At 45.2% G+C, this 18,352-nt stretch overlaps 1 protein-coding gene across 1 annotated transcript in view; it reads left to right on the plus strand.

The window, feature by feature from the left end:
* Positions 1-5,209: 5,209 nt before the first annotated feature.
* DOCK2 (dedicator of cytokinesis 2) overlaps positions 5,210-18,352 on the plus strand; it is a 459,408-nt gene continuing 446,265 nt past the window's right edge. Inside the window, exon 1 of the mRNA XM_061129423.1 lies at positions 5,210-5,367. Coding sequence (XP_060985406.1) covers positions 5,325-5,367 — 43 coding nt within the window. The 5' untranslated portion in view covers positions 5,210-5,324. The remainder of the gene's footprint in view (positions 5,368-18,352) is intronic.

An 18,352-nucleotide genomic window follows, 5' to 3' on the forward strand; every position in this document is an offset into this window, starting at 1 on the left:
AAAATAACCTTCTAAATTTCATCTCCTTCAACCACAAGTAAATTTTCAACTCTTTTAATATGTTGAATAATTTGTTATTTAACATTATTTTAAAAATCCAGATTCCCATGTCAAAAACTAAATGGAGGAGAAATTTTCAATATTCTTCAAATCTCAACCTTATTTACCTTCTGGAATCACTACCTACCTTTGTTCCCCCATCAAGTACCTTATCACATTGTAGTTATGAACTTGTCTGCATCTATATCAGAAATCTAAGATGAAAAAACAAGCATCTTTTAGATTCCTCCAAGGGATGGCAGACAAAAAATTTGGTTCATTGACCAAATTTGATTCACTGCCTGTTTTTGTATGAACTATGAACTAAGAATAGTTTTACATTTTTAGAAGATTGAAAAGAATTCAAAAGAAGAAAAATATTTCATGACATGTGAAAATTGCATGAAATGCAAATGAATAAAGTTTTATTGGAACATAGCCATGCTCATTCATTTACACACTTGTATGGAGGCTTGCACACTGCAGTGGCAGAGTTGTGGACGTGCAGCAAAGACTGTCTGTGCATGGTGCTCACATTGCTTTGCAGCAACCTGCAGACCTCAGGGATGTGGCCGTCATGCCACTGTTTCAAGTGCCAAGCATATCACTTTACGGAAATGCTGTTATATTTTATTTACCAGCACAATAACCGTCATGTCCAAACCAACCAACCTGAACCAAAAAAAGAAGAGAATAGTGAGATCCACAATGTCATGCTTTCAAGTCACAGTGGAGTGTGGATTATTTTGTTAAAGCATTGGACAGGAAAGCATTGTCTTAGCTGTATAGTGACACTACAACTGTGCTAAAAGAATATGGCATAACAGAGTAAGCCCTCATCACAACATTCCCAGCTGCAAAGAAGGAGCAGCCGGAAAAATTAGAAAATTTAAACCAGGTATCTCATAATAGCACAATTTCCCCATGAAAAATGAAAATGAGACTGTAACCAATGTAAGTGTCCTGATGACTCATTTATTAACCACACAAGGAAAGACATTTATTGATGGCGAGTTGATTAAATTAGTGTCGGTTGTAGCAACAGATGAAATGTGTCTAGAGAAAATAAAATCGTTTAAGGCTATTAGCCTTTTGGTGACAGCGGTTTGAAGAGTTGAAAACTTTGGGAACAACATCAATAATCAATTTCAAACCATGGCAGATGATCTCTAACAGTTTTCCTTGGCTCTTGATAAGTTGACCAATACTGCTCACTTGTTTGTCAAGTCCTCATGTTGAGGTTGAAGTGAATGAAGAGTAAGCTATGAATAATCTGTGTGGAAAAACTATGATCAAAAATATTTTCAAGAAAAATGAGGAAACACTAAATGCTGCCTGAAATACAATCTGCTAAGATGCGTTAAGCTGTTAATGAGCAGGAAAAGGCTTTTCTGACAAATTTACAAAGCTTATGAAAACATGAAGTGTTTAAAACCTTTACTAATTGATTATAATATCCATCAGAAGGTACTTTGTGGAATATATTTGAATCTATTGTGCATTATTGAACGAATTGTGACAAAGGTGATCATTATCTGTTCTGGACTTAACTATTATCTGTTTTGTGAACTTTTATCAAAAATAGAAGATGAATATTCTGACTTGCCCTATCACCTACATAGCAGTTTAATGACTTAACAGTAATAAGTCATCTGTGAGTTTTTGAGCTCAGGATGGTGATTGAAATTTTTCTTAAGAACAGCTCTCAACCACTATTATTGAACATTGGTTGACCTGGAAAATTAGCTTTTGCTGCAGACTTCATAATGTTTCTTAATTGATTCAACCAAAATGACAGAGAAAAACAATGATTATATGTCGAACCTTGTGATAAAATCATTTTGATGACAATTAATATTTAAATCACAAGAAACATGAAGCAGTGTATAAAACTTGCTGTGATGTCAAAAATTAAAACAGAAAGTGAGATCACCATTCCTTCAGGAATTTTAATGAACATATTTTCCAGTCTCAAACTACAGTTCTAACAATGTTTTCAGACCTTAATTCAAGTGTAAAAGTAATTTTTAAATTTCAAATTCATTTCACTGTGCAATTGAAGGGTTTCCATTCAGCAGTTCCATATCTAGCAATATAATAAATGGTGTGTTAAAACGCAGACATCAAGAGAATATTTAATAGAATTTTATAAATGCCTTCTGAGCAATGAAAATGCTTAATAAAAGATTATGTACAGGGATTGATATCAGTGTTTGGCAGTACTTTCCTTTGAGTGTTTCAGCCAACTTCGAGAGTTAGCCAGCTATAAAATTTAGAGAGCACACAATTCATGCAAGACCATCCTCACTTCTGACATCAATTCCAAGTTTGGAAGAGTTCCCAAAACTACCTTCAGGGTCAATAATTCACTAACAGGGCTTGCAGAACTCCCTGAAATTGTTACGCTCAGTTACCATTTGTTGTTGGTAAAGGATGGAGAGTTAATTCAACCAAGGGGAGATGTGCATAGAGCAGAGTCCAGGTAAGTATCAGACATTTTTGTTGCCCTTCCACATGGAGTCAGGATGCTGTACTTTCCCTGCATCAACGTGTGACAGTATGTGTAGAATATTGCCAATGAGCAAAGCTCATCCAAACCTTGGTGTCCAAATATTTTCTTGGGGCTCTACCATGTAGGTAATACTTTTCTCCATAATTGCCCCTGTGGTTGATCTCAACCTTCAGGGCAACTGACACCATGTGGCCCAAAACCCCACTTAGATATCACATTGTTGGTCTTCCTGAAATGGTCAACCTAGACCCTAAGTCATATTTTTAAATTGCCCAGTGTAACCCCATTTCCCCTGGCAAACCATGACATTCCAAGAGATCACTTCCCAGTAGCTGAGGACAAATACCAGACCACATCTGGGGCAAAATTAATTATTTAGTACATACCACCTGTGGGAAGCATTTTCAATGATGAAATGTAAAATATCATTATAGATCACCATTAGCAGATGAAGAGTTGCAGTCAATTTTGATCAAAGAGAACACTAACTTTGAACTCTAATGAAGTGAAATGTGATCTAACCCACAAATTTATTTTTCTCATTACTAGACATGTGTCACAAAAGAATGGACTCAGTCACTAATGTCAGATTTTGCATTTTTAAATTGTGGAAGCTTTTTTCTCTCTTGTTGGGGAAGTACCTACATAATATCCTTGATTTTTCATCTTGGCCTGAAACGACTGCAATATTTACTATCTGATCTTTTACAGCAAAAGTTTGCCAACTTCTGATGTTGAGTCCAATTTGTAATACTACGCTGATGGTTAGTTTTATGAGTCAACTTGGTGAAACTATAGACCCTAATCATTCAACCAAACATCAATCCAGGTGTTGTTGTGGAAGTATTTTGTGGATGTAATTAATATCTACAACCAGTTGATTTTAAGTGAAGGAGATTATCCTCAACAATCTGAGTAGGCGGGAATGAATCAGTTCAAAGTCCTTGACTACACTTTCCTTGAATGAAGAAGAAATTCTCCATAGAGGTAGCAGCTACAGCTCCTACCTGAGAGTTTTCAGCTGGCACTTCTTGGAGGTCGGTCCTCTGAATTTCAGGCTTACCTAGCCAGCGCCACACTCACACAAGCCAATTCCTTGCAATCAATCACTCAATCAACACGCATATCTATCCTGATGATTCTGTTTCCCTGGTGGAATCCTGACTGACTCACTTCTCTCTATAAAAAATACTACCCAATTTGTGCTGCTAGAAAACTGAAAAGTAAATAACTTTAGATAAAATGAAATTAATAGTTTGCCATAGCTGTCTGTCAGCTGTGATATTGCCTGATCTGTTTTATTGACTCTCTAGTGCAAGGCAGAAAGGGGTAGTGAGAGTTATGAATAAAGAAAGAAAATTCAGGAAGACTTTAATTCAGTCTTATCATTGTGGATCAAAGAGAGATTTTTGCTTCTTGATGGAATCTGTTCCCAGAGTATTTCTGAGAAATGTCTCCATTAGTCTAAGTCTAGGACGCACTTCCCAGGGCTCACTGTTGCTGGCTGTTAGAACACCCTGGACCTCATGGCATTGTTGATAAGTTCTGTGCTTGTATATTTTCAGAGGAGAGTTTCCTGAGCTTTTATCAGATTTCCTAATGGGTCGTGGCACCAAAAGGATAAAGGAAGTGACAAATAAGATCCAAGGGATTAGATCTGATAGACAGAGTGCCTGAAGAACTATGGATGGAGGCTCATGACATTGTACAGGAGGCAGGGATCAAGACCGTCCCCATGGAAAAGAAATGCAAAAAGGCAAAATGGTTGTCTGAGGAGGCCTTACAAATAGCTGTGAATAGAAGAGAAGTGAAAGGCAAAGGAGAAAAGGAAAGTTATTCCCATTTGCATGCATAGTTCCAAAGAATAGCAAGAAGAGATAAGAAGCCTTCCTCAGCAATCAATGCAAACAAATAGAGGAAAACAAAAGAATGGGGAAGGCTAGAGATCTCTTCAAGAAAATGAGAGATACCAAAGGAACATTTCATGCAAAGATGGGCACAATAAAGGACAGAAATGGTATGGACCTAACAGAAGCAGAAGATATTAAGAAGAGGTGGCACGAATACACAGAACTATACAAAAAAGATCTTCACAACCCAGAAAACCACAATGATGTGATCATTCACCTAGAGCCAGACATGCTGGAATGTGAAGTCAAGTGGGTCTTAAGGAGCATCACTAGGAGCAAAGCTAGTGGAGGTGATGGAATTCCAGTTGAGCTATTTCAAATCCTAAAAGATGATGCTGTGAAAGATTTGCACTCACTATGCCAGCAAATTTGGAAAACTCAGCAGTGGCCACAGGACTGGGGAAGGTCTGTTTTCATTCCAATCCCAAAGAAAGGCAATGCCAAAGAATGCTCAGACTACCGCACAATTGCACTCAGATTCTTTACCACTAGAGCCACCTGGGAAGGTGGGAGGGAGCTGGGTTTAATCACTAGGCCTAGTTACCAGGGAACTTCCTGCACTTGTGGTGATGGCCTGAGTGACCCCAGGTACCTGCTCGGCCACTGCCAGATTGCCTGGGAGGAGGCCAGTGGAGGGTGGCCCCTAAGCTTTGTGGAGGACTTCTGACCTTCTAACCACTAAGCTTCTGCCGTGCCCCTGCCCAGAGGGCGGGCAGGAGGAGGAGCTGGCGCCCTGAGGAGGGGGGGGCGGGCCCAGAGGGAGTTTGAAAAGAGGAAGGAAGTGGGGCCCAGCAGCGCGCCCAGCCACCCCTGGCTGCTTCCCCACAGGACGACTGGAGGTGCCTGCAGGTCCCGGCCGAGCCATGTCCCCCTGGCGCAAAACTGACAAGGAGCGACATGGAGTGGGTAAGCCTGGGCCTTGGGCTCTTGGCAGGAGAAGGGCAGGTGGCCAGATAGCCGTCCAGGAAGGTGCTGGGGAGCCAGCGGTGTGGACGTGGGCTCCGAGTGCCGACTCAAGCTCGGAGGGCTCTCTCCGCTGCTCTGGGGCCAGCAGGGGAGGAACAGGGAGGCAGGGGGAGAGGAAGGTGGGCACCTCACCCAGCAGGCCACACCCAGCCCGCTCCCTCTCCTGCCTGCCCACCGCCACAGGGCTGCCCTCTTTCTCTAAGTGCCTGTGCATTTCCTAGATGGGTTCCAGCAGAGCTCGGAGCCACCTGGCTGTGTGTCAGGCTCCTAGCATTGCAGGGACTCCCTCACCCTTTCTGGAGACTTGTCCTCTTAGAGGGAGCATCGAGCATCGTTGTCTCTCTTGGCTGGGCCTTGCCTGACCCCATGTCCCTCCCGCCACCCTTGCCCTAAGCGACACCCATCCGCCTGCTTCCCCTGCCTGTTCCTCCTGGATCAGATGACCCCCTTGTTTGTCAGAGCATCCTTAGGGTGTCGGGCTGGAGGGCAAGACCCTCCACTCAGCCCCAGAGAGTCTGTGGGAGAAAGTCTCGCACCAGGTTATACAGGGACATCCAAGAAGCCGCCTCATCAGCTTCAGCCATCTAAGTTCCCAGAGGCCTCTGCCTCAAGCTCAGGGGCGGAAGTGGTGACTGGGGGAAGGGAACCTTCAGGTACTAGGACTCTTTCTACTAAATGGCACCTGTGGTGCAATCCCCATAGATTCAATGTGGTTTTCAGATAAGTGTGAATTTAAAAACCTCTCTGTGGCTTGCTACACAGGCAGACACTAGATACCGCCCTCAGAGATGAGAACTGAACAGGTCAGATGCTGGAGGACCCAAGGCCGAGAGTGATTAGATGCTGGGATCCCAGGGCCGCTGCTGGAGAAGCACTGTCCTGGAGGGCTCACCAGTTAGTCATTCATTTACTAGGCTTCAGGCGCTGTGGAGTGTTTAAAGATGAATGGTACCCAGCCAGAGAACAAATACTAATCCATGCCCTGAAGGGGGCTCAATTTCTCTACCTACATTGAACTAGACTCACTAACTTTTCAACTTTAAAGCTTCTCTAACTCTGGCCCTTCTAGCTCAGGTTATCAGGCTCAGGTTATCAGGCTCAGGGGAAGATGGGGACTGATAAATGGAGCAGACCCTTATAGGTGGAGGGACCAATGCAATCTAGGAGACGAAAGCTGGACATGAAGGGAATATCCAGGGAAACAAGAGCACATCCAGAGAAAAAACGTGGCAGCTTCTTCTGCCTTGAGGGGAGGGTGCATTGAAGGGAAGGGTGCACAAAGTTAAGCTGGAGCCATATTTCAGAAAGCTCTGAATGCTATGCTAAGTTGAGACTTTTTCCATTTTTAGGCAGTGGGGAGCCATAGAGGGCTTCTGAGCAGAGGAGGGACATGAGATATGTGCTGAAGCCTCTGTGGAGGGAGACTGGTGGGCAGAAGAGCGAAGGTGCCTGGGTGGTATACAAGGGACGGGTACTGGCAGCCCAGGGGAAGCAGGGCAGTTGATTAGGGAGACTGAGGGTGGTGGAAGAGTCCCACCCTCTGGCTGAAGGGCTGAAGTGTGCCCCTGCAGGGCGGGCACTGTGCTGCATGGCAAAGAGAATGGACTCTGGTTCCTGCTCTTGGATTCCAACTTCCAGTGCTTCCCAGCCTTCTGAGCTAGACAACTTAGGTCCTCTCCACAGGCTTCAGTTTCCTTGTCTGTGTAATGGGAGCAGTAACAGCACCTGCTGCTCAGGGTTGTCGAAGACACGATGAATCAACCCACGTGCAGGGCCTAGATGACAGCTGTACAGAGCCTCATTAAAGTTTATCAGTGCTTGCTTTTAGTCTTTATTTTCTGCATGGGAGCACAATTCAGGACATGACATCACAGGATGGGAGGGGCCTACAGGATGGAGTAGGGTCTCACCCTCCCTAGCAGAGGAAACCCCACCTGTGTGCTCAGAGACTAGAAACTCTGTTAGACTCTAGGCCCAGAGGCTTCTTCTGATGGAATATCTGACGTTGTTCACACCTACCTATGAAAATTCTATTTGGGGGTGGGGTTCATAGGGTGAATGACCTTTAAGAGGGCCAGTGAGCACTTGGTAGGTACCTATTTATCAGAGGATCTTTTTTTCTCTGCCGTTGAATGGCAGAGGTAAGAAAGGTACTCTCCAGCCCTCCTCTGCAGACTCCAGGTAGCTGGAATGAAAAAGCAAGGCTTTTTGGCTTTGGGTTATGAGGAGATGGGGGACTGGAGTCACCCAGCAGAAAGAACAGTGGCCTGAGAGTAAGGAGTCTGGGTTCTAGTTCTGACACCGTCATTTTTGCAGACAGGTCTGTGCTTTAATTTCCTCACTGTAAGTCTAGATATTAATACATTTCCACTTCAAGGCATTCTTTTATGAAGAGCACCTGAGATCATGAGTATGGGGCTTGGAGGAAGACGAAGAGCTAGAGCCACGTAAGGATCCGGGAGTCGTCAGGACATCTCGGGAGTCCCAGCCCATCCAGTACAGGAGCTCCTGAGCTTTGCTTTCCCGTTCAGTTTCCTTTTCCTCTGGCCCAGCTGACGAGGGCTGCCGGTGTCTGTCTGTCTGGGAAGCTGATTTTTCTGGGGGCAGCTTCATACCAGAACCTCTTGGCTTCTTTCTCAGCTCACCGTGTGGTGAGCACCCAGAGTGAGCCTCATGTAGATCCCTGGCCAGGTTCTTTGTACTTCCTAATGGAGCTTTAAAGGGTGATCCATTAGAGTTCCAGAGAGGACACTTGGGTAGACTTTCCACAGACAAGTAGTGTAGCTATAACATAAGAAAAGACATAGCCTCTGCCCTTGAGAAATTTTGTGTATGATTAGAAGCTTGCACTGTGAGTTCATATCTGACCCTGTTTCCTCATCTATAAAACTGGCATAATATGGATCTCTTGAGACTGTTGTGAGGGTTGAATAGAGGTAGTACCTGAAAATCACTTAATAATGAGACTGGTCAATGAAAGTTAGCAACTGAGGTCGAGGGGCTAACCTGACAGTTGCTGAGCCAAGAGAGACAGAGGGTAATGCACCCTTATGCCAGGTTCAGGACAGTCATGCTTTATAAGAGTAAGTATAGTACAAGACCCATTCTCATGCAACATCTTTGGCTTCAGAACACCTATGTGAGACAGTGTGTTATTATTCTCATTTTATAGACAAAGACTTCCAGAGTTCACATAACTTGGAAGTACTTGGGCTGGGTGTTAGATTCAGTTGTCTTCAGACACCAGGCTCTCTGTACAACACTAGGAGGGAAACTGGAAGGAGAGATGTCATAGACAAAGGCAGGAGGTTGGAAGGTGTTGGCATTTGGGTCAAACAATAAATAGTCCTCTTTGATTTTAGTGAATGACTGTAGTGAAAAAACAAAAAGTTGGAGAGGTAGATTGCAGCCTGATTGTGAAGGACTTTGAGTAACAAGCTTATAGGTTGGGACTTCATTGTGTGAGCAGTGGAGGTTTTGAGCAGGTGTGTCACCTGTAAGAAGATAATTTAACCACTTGGAGGGGGGCGGGGGTTGGACACAGAATGGAACAGCAGTGGGTGACAATTTTCCTGTCTACTGACTGTCTGGTTAATCCGGCAGGAGTTCCACATATAATTAACGTTTCCTTTTGACCTTTACTCTTAATCCTCTCTGCCTGAGACGTTTGTCATTGATGACAGCTTTATCCTTGAGAGAGAGAACAGAGGACAGAAGGTAAAAAAGAGTAAGTAACAAATTCCTATCGATGACAGAAAATCTCCAAAATAAAAGTTTATTTCTCTCTCATATAGAAAGCCCAGAAATAGTCTCTGAAGAAGTGGTAGAGTGGCTCATTCTGTTTCCTGCCCTGCTTCCTTGGCACAAGTTCAGTTCAGTTGCTCAGTCGTGTCCGACTCTTTGCACCCCCATGAACCGCAGCACGCCAGGCCTCCCTGTCCATCACCAACTGCCAGAGTCCACCCAAACCCATGTCCATTGAGTCGGTGATGCCATCCAACCATCTCATCCTCTGTCATCCCCTTTTCCTCCTGCCCTCAATCCTTCCCAGCATCAGGGTCTTTTCAAATGAGTTAGCTCTTCACATCAGGTGGCCAAAGTATTGGAGTTTCAGCTTCAGCATCAGTCCTTCCAGTGAATACTCAGGACTGATCTTTAGGATGGACTGGTTGGATCTCCTTGCAAGGCTTCTGCCTTTTGAACCAAACTGGCTTCTTAAGCTCAGGTCCACCTTCCAGGCAGCAAGAAGAACCAAAGGGAACATGAAGGGTGTGACCATTTCATTAAGGTCACTTGCTTGAAGGCCCACTTGACACTTCCTCTTGTATCCTATTGGCTAAAACCTAATCACATGACTGAACCTAGCCACAAGGGAACCTGGAAATGCAGTCTTCAGTGTAAGCAGTCATGCACCCAGCTAAAAATCCAATGTGCCTAAGCAAGGAGGGAAATAAGGGTATTAGGAATGATAGATTAGTTTTCTCAGGCAGCCATAACAAAAAGGTACTGACTGGGTGGCTTAAACAACAGAAGTTATTTTCTCACAGTTCTGGAGGCTGGAATTCCAAGTCCGAGGTGCTAGGAGGTTGGTTTCTCCTGAGCTCTCCTAGGCCGGCAGACAGCTGCTTTCTCCTCGCTTTGTCCTCACACGCTCATCTCTCTCTGCTTGCTCGCCACCTGTGTGAGCCATCTTCTTAAGAGGGTGCCAGTCATGTCGGATTAGGGCCGCATGCTAACAGCTTCACTGATCACATCTGCACAGACCTGATCTAAAGATGGGACTTAACATATGGATTTGGAGCACTAGTGGGGGCAGCAGGTGGACCCTTAACAGTTGGTTGACCTGTGGTCTGCGATGTGATACTTAGGGATGGTGAAAGAAGGCTTCAGGGCAGGGGCTCTCGGAAGGTGAGTGCAGGAAAAGGTTTGTTTACCCTGAAGCTGGGCCTGCTGGGTGGATCTGTGCGGTACTTCAGTTATGCTCAGAAGCCTCCTGTCTGCACAAGTCATCTGTAGTTATGGTTACATACCTGTTTGCAGTGTTGGGCAGTACTGCTTGGCTCCTTCAGAGAGCTATGAGGGACAGTCTGTTCCAAGTCTCTCCCCTAGTAGCTTCAGGTGGTTTGCTGACAGTCTTTGGTGTCCCATGCCTTTTACCTCAGGCTCTGCGTCTGTCTTTATATGGCACTCTTCCTGTATGTGCGTATCTCACTCCAAATTCTCCCTTTTAATCAGAACACCAGTTAGGTTAGGGTGAGTGTTAGTCACTCAGTCGTGTCCAACTCTTTGCAACTCCATGGACTGTAGCCCGCCAGGCTCCTCTGTCCATGGAATTCTCCAGGCAGAAATACTGGAGTGGGTTGCCATTTCCTTCTCCAGGGGATCTTCTCAACCCAGGGATCGAACCCAGGTCTCCCACACTGCAGGCAGATTCTTTACCATCTGAGCCACCAGGGAAGTCCCATTAGGGTGAGGGCCCACCCTAATGAGCTATTTTTTTTTTTAACTGTATTACCTCTGAAAAGAGTATCTCTGAATAAGGTTGCATTCTGAGGTGCTGAGGATTAGGAGTCTAACTATCATTTGTTTGGTGGGGAGTGGTGTAACTCAAACCATGACAGGATCTTCCAAAGTTGAGATAGCATCTCTTTTGCATCTTGATTGGGAAATACAGATGAGTTTGAGATCTCTCTCTGAGCCAGGAGGCAGGTGATGCTGTTCCCTGGACAGGGGTAGTCCAGAGTGAAATGGACAGATGCCGAGTGGGCAATGGGCGCTTGCGTCCCTGCAGCACACACTCTTACTACAAGGGACAAAAGTCACTCAAAGGAGTTCAGTTAATAGGTGTGTGGTGTGTATGTGTATGTGAGGAAAGTAGTGTGTTTTAAGTATCAAGGGAAATCAAACAAATCCAAGAAACATAAGCAGCAGTCCTCCAGAAGGAGCTGGACTGGGGAGCCCTGGAAAATTCTGCGTGTCTTCGTATGGCTTCCCAGGTGCTCTAAACCTTTGAGCTCAGTTCTCTGTTCTCTCCTCCTCTTCCTGACTTTGATTTTCTGAGACCACTAGATGGCCCCAGCCTGATGGCCCCAGCAGGCCACCCACCTCAACCTAGCACGCCTCTGTAGTTCTGGTACCTTCTGAATCTCCTCTCTGTGTTTATTTGTTCAGTCTTGAGAGAGAAGATCTGATTGGATCGATTGACCTTTTTCAGAAAGGCCACCCTGACCAAGCTAAGAATGAGCCCCACTCTGATCAGGATGCTGCCTCTGCCTTTCCCAATATGCTCTGGCTACTGGGATGGGGCTGGCAGGAGTTGTGGGTGGGGACAGAGTCTTTGCATAGGAGGCGTGAGTCAAACATGCATTCCAAACACACTCCGGGAGAACTCCACTACAGAGGGACCACTATTACTGCTCTTATTGCCAGAGTCAATAGTAAAAGAGGAAAGACAGAGACCATCATTTACTCATCAATTTGTTCACTCATTCACTCCTTCCTACTTCATTTATTTCTTAAATATTTATTGGGCATTTCCTATGTGCTAGATAGTGAAATTACTAGAATTTGGCCAGCGTGTTTCCTACCCTTTTGGACCTTATAGTCTAGTGGGAAGACTAAAGGCACCTTGTGGGAAAATCAATAAGTATATCACTGTATAAATTATGATATGTGCTACTGTGAAGAAAAGAGCCTGCCTCATGAATGAGAATATTAGAGGGAGGGAATCTTAAACTGGATGGTTTCAGAAGGCCCCTGAGGAGCAATGGGGGAAAACATTGTAAAGGAAATGCTTAGAGGAATCCTATTTTTGCTGTGGAAGCAAACTGTATCTTTGGATTTGTCTCCAGAAGTTAGTCTGGGGCAATAAAAACACATGAATGGAAATCTAATTCCTTCCTGCCACCAATTCTTAAGTGCCTGGTCCTCCTCCCTTCTGATGCTTCAGCAATTTGGGATTGTTGAAGAGTGCCTGCTGGGCTGACTGAGTCCATTTATGGAGATTGTCCTAATCCCTAGGTTTATGGGAACTACGTTTGTTAGTGGCCATCTTGCCCCCAACTGTAATGTTTGTGTTTGAATGAGCCTTGACAGAATGTGTTTGCTAAGCTTTGCTTCCTCCTGAGTTCAGCATCCTTATATTACTGCTGAATTTTGAGACAAGCAATGTAGTCACCATAATATTCTGCTAATTTCTGGACCTTTGGACTTCTTTTTGGGTTTGTGTGTGTTTTTTTGTTTTTAGGTTTATAGACCTTTAATTTAATGGCCAATTACACATGGGGGCCACAGTCTGTGTTCTGTGGCAAATGTTCTGCAAATGGGGAATGCTAATGCTTATTGCCAACCAACTCCAGAAGGTTGTGGAGGCACCACAAATGTTCCCTTTAATAGGCACTGTCTCCTTTCTTTCCACTTTCTTTAATTGATGTGAGTTAAAAAACAGCCAGGCTGAGTTTGTCAACCTCTGAAGTCTTGCTTGGTTTTTAGTTCTCTTAGAAAAAGTCATACATGTCTTGCTCCTCTGACCCCACTAGGGCACCGTCAGCTTCAGCATTGATTTAAAGAAGCTGTGCGGGTGGTGGGTGTGACTGACAGTGTGGGCACCTTTCCAAACCCCTCTCCAGACATTGCCCCAGGGCACTCAAAATTCCTCTGATAACACAGAACTCCTTGGGTCAAAGCCTAAACCAGGATGGCAAAGAGGACCTAGGTGGGCAATGTGACTTGCATAGGTGCCTCAGCATCCAGCACAGGGTGTGAACAGAGCCAATGCTGAGCAGGCATCCGTTGGGATGGATTAAGTGCTAGCAATGTCAGGTTTCAGAGACCGTGACTGGTGTGCTAGGCTGCAGCAAGGTGCAAACCTGGCGCCAACTAGACCTGGACGACTTGGCCGGGAAGTGGGATTTTGCTGCTTGCCTCCCTGGTGGTGGCAGTAAGGGAGCTGTCTCAGGAGAGAGTGTTCCAGGTAGAATAAACAGCCAAGGAAACCTCTCTGATGTGTGGGAGGCCAGTGTGGATAGAGCAGAGTAAGCCAGGGGCAGAGCGGTCAGAAATGAGTGATCTGAGCAGAGGTTGTATTGACCAGTGCCTGGCACGTGTTATAAGACTTTGGCTTTTAGTCTGAATGGAAGGGGATAGGGCATTGTAGGATTTAAGAAGAATTGCAGTATGTTTTGTCTTTTTTAAAATTTAATTTTTAGTTGAAGTATAGTTGTTTTACATGTTGTGTTAATTTCTGCCGTACAGCAAAGTGACTCAGTTACACACACACACACACACACACACACACACACACACACACACACACACACACACACACACACACACACACACACACTTGTCATTCAGTCACTAAGCTGTATCTGACTCTTTGCGACCCCATGCACTATAGCACACCAGGCTTCTCTGTCCTTCACTGTCTCCCAAAGCTTGCTCAAACTCATGTCCATTGAGTCAGTGTTGCCATCCAACCATTTCATCCTCTGTCATCCCCTTCTCCTCCTGCCTTCTTTTCAGCATCAATCTTTCCCAGCATCAAGGTCTTTTCCAATAAGTTAGCTCTTAGCATCAGATGGCCAAAGTATTGGAGCTTCTGCTTCAGCATCAGTCCTTCCAATGAATATGATTTATCACAGGATATTGAATATAGCTCCCCATGCTGTACAATAGGTCCTTGTTGTTTATCCATTCTATATGTAATTGTTTGTATCTACTAACCCCAAACTCCCAGCCTGTCCCTGTCCCACCCCTCCCCATTGGCAACCACTGTCTGTCTTATTTTAAAAGGATTATTGTAGACATTTTATGGTTAGTAGATAGAAGGGAATTAAATGTGGAAGCAGGGAGCCAGCACAGCAGTTACTATAATAATCTAGGCAAGAGATGGAGGGGGGGGGGGGGACACCCAGGGATATAGCAGGGGAGGAGATGAAATGTGCTTGGCTGTGTGTGTATTGTAGGTAGAGCAAATGGGGTTTTCCTCTTGGATTGGATGTAGGCATGAGAGAAAGGGAGTAATCAGGGGTGACACTATTGTTTTTGGTGTGAGCAGCTGGAAGAATGGAATTGCATACAGGACTTCCTTGTTAATCCCTGGTCTAAGTTGTCATCATTATTGCCATAAATAATAACATTGTGTCAACTTTTCTCAACCCAATCTATTTGTAAAGCACTGTGGTTTCATGTTGAACCCTCACAGCCATGCTGAGAGATGAGTCCTTTTATCTTCATTTCAAAGATGAGGAAATTGAAGAGCAGAGAGCTTCAAACTCTTTACTGAAATACAACCTCTTTACAGCAGTTTTCTTACACCTCATCCCTGGAAGAAATTTCTTCTGGTGTCCCGAAACCATTTTTCACCTTGCCTTTTAGTTTTATGTGACTGCATTATCTCCCCCACTACACGGCTTATTGTTTGAGGGCTGAGCTCTGTTGGAGGTCAACCTCGATTCCGTCTGGTTCTTGATGGAACCAGATTCCATCTGGTACTAGCACAAATGTGGTAGGTCAGAGAGTCTCGTCGATACTGTGACATGGGACCCTTGGGAATCCAGTAGAAGTTATAAACCCTCTTCCTACAAAAACATGTACATGTCCACTTTTGCATTGCCATTTCATTAAGGCCCGTTCATGGAAGCCAGTTATGGACCCTGCTAAAATGTACTCAGTAACTAGACACAATAGACACAGCCAAGGCACCCTGCCCAAAGTGTGAATTCTTAGATCTGGGAGTGGTCAAGATTAAGAAAACTATTTTTATAGTCTATTCAGATCGATTTAGTCCAATAAATCCATGCTAACTTGTGGTCCTGGGCTGAGTATGGGGGTGCAGAGCTGAAAATCACAGTCTCTGCTCTCAGGAAGGTAATGGGCTAGTAGTAGTCGTCTCTCCATTTTGCTTGAGGCAGCAAAACACAATGTTACTAATACTAATGCCCCCGTCTCTGAGGTTAGAGATGGGTACACCCCTTGCTTCAGGTCACTGTGTCTCCTGCCATCACCCTGTCAGATTTCACTGTGGCCTTGTGTAGAATGGTCTGGCTCCTCCATAGAATGTAAACACCATGGCAGCAGTGCTGTGTTCCTTGTTCTTCTCCAGCACAAAATGCCTAGCACAGAATAGTTGACAGGATGCATGGATGGGTCGGTGAGTGAAGGAGAGGGCAGAAGGTGGGGCATGAACAGGGAATAGAGGTTGAAGGTTTTACATTTTCTAGTAGCCTCATAAGGCTCAGATGAATTGTCCCCTCTTGCCCTTACCCCCTAGCTCCTTTCCTGTCGGAAGCTGAGTCCTGTGAGAGAGCACACAACAACTGAGGCGTTCTTGGACTCTCCTCTAAATACCTGGATCCCTGCACCAAGCCCCACAGTTCTCACCCCAGGCCTCTCTGGAACTCTGCACCCGTCAAGTTGGTTTTCCTTCTCTTTTCCTTGCCCTTGTGGCCTTGCCTTCCCACCCTCCTCCCCAAGGCCCTCACCCCAGTTCTCCCCCTTGTCCCCGCCCTGCCCTTTCCTCTCCTCCAGTCTCACTTCCTTCACGGGGCCTCTCTTGATCTCTCTCCTGAGAGACCGTGGCTGCCGTGCTTCACAGCTTCAGTTCAGTTCAGCTCAGTCGCTCAGTCGTGTCTGACTCTTTGAGACCCCATGGACTGCACAATGCCAGGCCTCCCTGCTCATCACCAACTCCTGGAGCTTGCTCAAACTCATGTCCATCGAGTCGGTGATGCCATCCATCCATCTCATCCTCTGTCGTCCTCTTCTCCTGCTTTCAATCTTTCCCAGCATCAGGGTCTTTTCCAAGGAGTCAGTTCTTCTTATCAGGTGGCCAGAGTATTGGAGTTTCATCTTCAGCATCTGTCCTTCCAATGAATATTCAGGACTGATTTCCTTTAGGATTTGACTGGTTGGATCTCCACAGTTTAGCCCCCCCACCCCCCCCTTTAAAAAAAAAAAAAAAGATAGCCTCTCATTTCATGCCTCTCATTTCATTTTATCTCTTGAATTAGATTTCCCGAAATCTCCAGGACAGCAGGCTTCAGCCTCTATCACCCCCTGTAACCTTCTGCAGAGCCCAGCAGTGTACCACACTCCCGCACTGGAGGTTGGGGACTGAGAAATCAGCCCTTGGTTTCATCATAAAGCCTCTCTTCCAACTCTAGTATGTGAGTGTGTGAACGCAGAACAGTGTGAGACAGTGTGTGCATGGGTGTGTGCATATACCTATACTGGGGGGACTGGGAAAAGGAGAGGGAATCCCAGCATGATGTTTTTGCAGGACTCATCAACCTTGACGCTGTTGATATTTGGGGCCAGATCATTCTTGTTATGGGGCTGTCTTGTGCACTGTAGGATATTTAGCAGCGTCCCTGACCTCCACCAGCTAGATGCTAGGAGCTCCCCCACTCCCCATGCCTCGCTTCCCCGACCCCCAGGATTGTGACAGCCAAGCATGTGTCCAGACATTGACAAGTGTTCCCTTCCCCACATTTGTCCCCAGTTGAGAGTCAGTGTTTAGAGAATTCCTGGGAATTTACTTTCTTCTTGTTGGCTGAGTATGTCACCTTGGCTCACCAATGGCAACCTGTAAGGTTTTAGGAGGACTCAATAGGGGTCCTAAAGCACCTGACAGAGAGTGGGTGCCAAATACACATCCTTTAGCCAGAGGCAGTGCGGTGTAATGGTTGAGGTGGTGTGTTCTGAAGACAGCCCACCTGGGGTGAAATCCTGGCTCGTCTCCTTTCCATCTGGGTCACCCTGGACTGTTCACTTCATCTTACACTACCTCAGAGTCCTCATCTATAAGATAGAGATGCTAGTAAGTGTACCCACCACGAGAATTGTGAGAGGATTAAATGGGTGACTGGGGTCAAGTCATCGGAAAGTCTGATACCTAGAAGTGTTCACAGAGGTTGTGATTCTTGTCCTCTCCTGATTGGAGGAAGACATCTTCTCCTTGATTCCCTCTGGCTCTGATTCTTCTGCCTCATCCACTGCCAACTTGCACCAGGTTTGAGCTCTGGCCTTGCTGCTGGAAGCTTCTGCTGGGTCATTGCATTCACCCTCCTGATGCAACGTCAGGTTGTTGCCTTGGTGTTGAGGCTACCAACACCTAGCCCAGAGATTCCAGGCAAACTGCTTGTATATTTTAATAAAAGTGTGTGTTTCTTTTGAATCCAAAGTGGACCTGCTGGCTGATTCTATTTCTTCCTGAAATGGAGATCCTCCAAAGCCCAGATCAGAGACTAGAGAAATGAGCTTCAAGCAATTACATTCTTTTTCATCAATACTGTTTGTGTTCCCTTACATGGCTGCTTGTACGAACTCTATTAACAATTGGTGTTTGCTGAAGCTTTTGTTTTCAAACCTGTCTGCAAGTGGCAGGGTCCTGATGAGGTACAAATCCATCCTTAAAGGTCACAGGGCACTTGATGGCTGCCATCAAAATTGGCAATCCAGCTGGCTCAGCATTTCATTAAATAATGTCAATAAATGCAAGAAAAAACTTAGGAGAAGAGACATACCTGCCCTGCATGGGTGTATTCCTTCAGTTCAACAAGTATTTATTTATTAAAGTTTAGTAAATATTGATTGAACTTCAACTGTGAGTCAGATGCTGTTCTCAGCACTGGGAATTCACTGGCCACCAGGAAGGCTCAGTCTCCACCCTGGCTGAGGTTGAAGAAGACAGGAAATTATCAAGTCTAGTATGCACACACACACACGTGTGTGTGTGTTTATGTATGTTTATAGATATACACACATAGACATATATACTCACACACACACACAGTAAGCTGTGATACCAGCACTGGGCAGTCAGGAAAGGAAAGACTTTAGATTCCAGTCTGGGTTTGACTCCGTTTTCTAGTTGTGTGGCCATGGGCAAGTTCCTTAATCTTACGTTTCTCATATGTTACTT

This window comes from Dama dama, chromosome 25, assembly GCF_033118175.1.
Source record: "Dama dama isolate Ldn47 chromosome 25, ASM3311817v1, whole genome shotgun sequence".
In the NCBI taxonomy this organism is placed as follows: Eukaryota; Metazoa; Chordata; class Mammalia; order Artiodactyla; family Cervidae; genus Dama; species Dama dama.